This window comes from Terrapene carolina, unplaced genomic scaffold (genome assembly GCF_002925995.2).
Source record: "Terrapene carolina triunguis isolate 2854851 unplaced genomic scaffold, T_m_triunguis-2.0 Scaffold231, whole genome shotgun sequence".
NCBI lineage: Eukaryota > Metazoa > Chordata > Testudines > Emydidae > Terrapene > Terrapene triunguis.
In genome coordinates this window covers 15,322,200-15,325,960 of record NW_020664582.1, presented here as the reverse complement: position 1 = coordinate 15,325,960, position 3,761 = coordinate 15,322,200, and the positions used below count along the sequence as shown (strand labels likewise).

At 47.4% G+C, this 3,761-nt stretch overlaps 2 protein-coding genes across 3 annotated transcripts in view; one reads left to right on the top strand and one right to left on the bottom strand.

Annotated features, from left to right (window-relative positions):
- The window catches only part of TUBD1 (tubulin delta 1), an 11,410-nt gene extending 11,166 nt beyond the window's left edge, over window positions 1–244 (bottom strand). For both annotated transcript variants that reach the window (XM_026656581.1, XM_026656582.1), the window contains exon 1: window positions 106–244. The gene's annotated coding sequence lies outside the window, so the exon portion shown is untranslated. The remainder of the gene's footprint in view (window positions 1–105) is intronic.
- A 334-nt stretch (window positions 245–578) lies between these two features.
- The window catches only part of RPS6KB1 (ribosomal protein S6 kinase B1), a 21,501-nt gene continuing 18,318 nt past the window's right edge, over window positions 579–3,761 (top strand). The window contains exon 1 of the mRNA XM_026656464.2: window positions 579–764. Coding sequence (XP_026512249.1) covers window positions 693–764 — 72 coding nt within the window. The 5' untranslated portion in view covers window positions 579–692. The remainder of the gene's footprint in view (window positions 765–3,761) is intronic.

Here is a 3,761-nt window from a genome sequence, read left to right as displayed (position 1 = left end):
TCGGCTCGGTGCATGCGTATGACGTTCACTGAAGCCTCCACCACTGACCCGCACGGGGCGCGTACCCCAGCCCCCAGCGCCTCCCCGCCAGGCCCAGCTCGGTACCTGAGTCTCGCCCCTCACGCTCTCAGGCCAGGCTTCTGCCCCAGCGGGTCAAGACTCCTTCCCTCAGGCAGCGTGCGCAGCGTTACCATCACAACAAGCCCTCCTGGCCCCTCCGGCCTCGGTACAGAGCCGCCTTGCCACAGAGCGTTTGCGCATGCTCCGAGCCAGCAGGAGGCGGTGTAGGGGGCTGCAGAGGGTGCAGGTACAGTATCAGTGGTGGAGGCTTCAGTGAACGTCATACGCATGCACCGAGCCGAGAAGCTTCAGTCTGCAGTCTGCGCATGCTCGATGCCAGTAACTCTAGCGGCCGAGCGAGCTTTGCGCATGCTCAGTACGAGCCCCAACCATGCGCAGAACGCCATGGTGCGTTCTGCGCATGTCAAGTGTGGTCCCTTGCGGTCACCGGGTTGGGTCGTGCGCCTGCGCCGTAGACGGAGTCAGGGCGGGGGCGCAGCCGCGCTGAAGCCTGGCAGCCGGCGATGGCGGCCGTGGCGGCGTTAGGGGCTGCGGGCCCATGAGGCGGCCCAGGCCCCGCGGACTCAGCACAGCGCGGAAGGGGCGGCGGAGGCGCTGCTCGCATCCAGGCCATGGCGGGCGTGTTCGACATTGACCTGGACCAGCCCGAAGACGCGGGTTCGGACGAGGAGTTGGAGGAGGGGGTGAGAGGGGGGAGCCTGAGCCGGCGAGGGGCTGAGAGGGAGCGGGCCTCGCCAGGGGCAGGGCGGGGGGGCCCGGCCCAGTCCGGTGAGCCGCCCAACCTGGGCTCCGAGGGGGAGACCCACCCGGTCGGGCGACGGGCTTGGAGACGGGTCCGCTCCGGTGAGGGGCCCGATGCGCTGAGGAGGCTGACGGGGGCCGGCCTAGCGAGCGGGAGAGGAGGGGCGGCCTGGGGAGGGAGCGAGGTGTCGTGGCTGGGTGAGCTGCCCGCTTCTGTGGCAATTGCACCACCCATCGCGGGTGGCCCCGCTCTGGGGGTGGGCGGCGCGTCCCCCCACGTTAGCCCTAGGCACTCACTGCTTGGGTAGCGGTTTGTTTTAACGCCGATGTGCCCCACTCAGGCGACACGTTCCTTTCCCCCTTCATATTTGGTGGTTCCCCCCCCGCCTGGCTTTTGAGGTGACGGCTGAGACCTGCACACGGCTGCTGCGGGGCATTTATAGCAGGAGTCACATCTGTCCTGTGCTTGGACTTTGTAGTTATAAAACTTCCCCATAGCGGAGAACTCAATCTGGTACTAAAGATAATACATTTGAATTGGATCAAATCTTAAGTAACTCAGTAACTAGGATTTCTTTTTCTAAGCATAGATTTATTGCTCTAAGAATTGTCAGTGATTGCCTACTAGCTGATTTACCATAATATGCCAGGCTAAATTTGAGGATGATTTTGTGTGTGAATGAGTGGGTTGTTTTACCTTTTCTAGTATATAATTAAAAGAAAACACAACCCAGAACTACTTATTTTCAGTTCAAAATAGTTTGACATAAGTGTCCTACACATTAGATCAGCCCAGAAATGCTAATCTATATTGGAAAATTTATAATCATCACTTCTGTGCTAACATCTAAAGTCAGAGATGGCATGGTATTTACCAGAGGTGGTTTTTACTACCCTGGGAAAAACTAATTAGTCCCAATTTAAGGCATTTTCTGCTTTAAAAACTATTTTGTTAATGCATACCATATTATTGTTTGTTAGGTATTCAAATTGTGGTTATATAAGGCAGTATATTCATAGATTAATTCAGAGTTTTACAAATAAAAAGTAAAACTGCAGTGGTTGTAATAGTAAATATGTAATTATAACACTGAACATCTGAATGTCTGTATTTTGGTTCAGTATTTTCTTAAGGAAGTCATACATGTCATGACTCATTTCAGTTTTCAATATTGTATAGACAAAAGTCAAAAACATTTGGTTATATGAAAACTGCAATAATGCAGAGTTGTAGGTTTGAAGCCTTAAGCAGTTAGAAGCATACATCCATTTTTGAATGGATGTATCCAGAGTTTGACAAGATTTGTTCCTGAACTTGCTGGACACTGATGCAATTAGTTTTTACCAGTTTTCTGGTTTAAACCGGGTTTAAGATGGTATTTATCAGTGCTGTGGCCAAACTTCTTTTCTCCAGGGAATTGTCAATCCTGTCTAAAGTGCACAGCCATTGAACTGTAAAAAGTTTATAGTGAATACCAGGTACAGAAGAGTGATGAATGTTACAGCCTCTCCAAAATAAACTGAGCGCCTCACCTTATGTCAAGCTCCTATTACCTTGCCAATCTGATGTTGCTCTTGATCTTGTGTCTTTAGGGTTGTACCATTACAGTCTGAAACCAGCCATTGCTTACAGTATTTTTACATAGCTTATTTGGTGTCCATCAGTGTCAATAGTTTAAAAACAGTACAGATATTATTTTGCTGGCTCACTGTAGCCAATATAATTTCTCAACTTTAAAGAAAAGACCCTGGGAGCAACATCAGTAACCAACAAAATGCCTGGCTAAAAATGTCCCTCAGATCACACCTTGAAGGCTGCCAACAGTCTCAGATGGTCCATGGAAGTGAGCAAATTGCGGTCCTAGAGTTCCCAAAAGTTCAACCCTAAGGACTGAGAGTCAGAGAATCCTAACTCATCAACCGTTATGACTGTACTCTCCCATAAATGTGGGTAATATTTGCAGCACAATTTCCGTTAGAGTTAATGCCCATTAACAAGCAAACTTGGCTCTCGGGCAGGATGAACAATCAAATTCAGTTCATGACTACTCTCACTTTCAGTGTTAGTAACACTAGAAGGGGAAAAAAGCAATAAAATAAGGCTTTTGAACAATAAAGAGTAGAGTTACTGTAGACTTAGTATATTTAAAGCAAAACATAGAACCAAAGAGGAGAACACAAGAGCAAATAATTTGAGGGTGGAGGATCAACAGGAAAGCATGAGCTTTACTGAAAGCTACCTCCAGGTGGCATAGTGCGTAACTCTGAGGAACAGAAACACATCTCTGAACTGAGAGTTTGAAATCATCAAACTGTATGTGAGCTGGATGTGAAGCTACATTAGACTAGGTAATACTGCAGCTGGAAAGTTTTCACTCCAAAAAGCTATCATGGCAGGAACAAGAACAAGTGCTGTTACAGGTGTGCCTACAGATACGGCTAACCTAGGAAATGAAATTGCCACAAGACTACTTCTGACTAGGGAGATTGCAATTAAGCCACAGTTCTTGGTTGCCACAGAGTTTTATTGAATATAACAGCAGCTTTAATATTTCTCTCATCTGTAAGAAAGTCAAATGACAGTAAATGCAAACCAAAGTGAGACTGTCCAGCTAGAATACTACTAGTCTTCAAATGCTTGGTTGTCTGAGATGACAAGAAGGAAGACCCATGGCTTCTTGAATGAAAAACAGATTTAAAAAAAACTTTTAAAAAACAAGTGTAATGCTGATGAAGATGAGACTTGGAAAATGAAGGCCTCTGTTTACAGAACAAGACCAGTGTGGCTGACAGTATAACATGCTTTCCTAACTTGAATCACGGTATGATTGTCAAATAATTGCGGCTGAGTTGCAGACAAGGCATGGAAAAGTAATAATGGACCATTATTATTTGCGGTAATTTGGAAAAGCCAGAGAAGACCTATTTGTTTAAGAAAA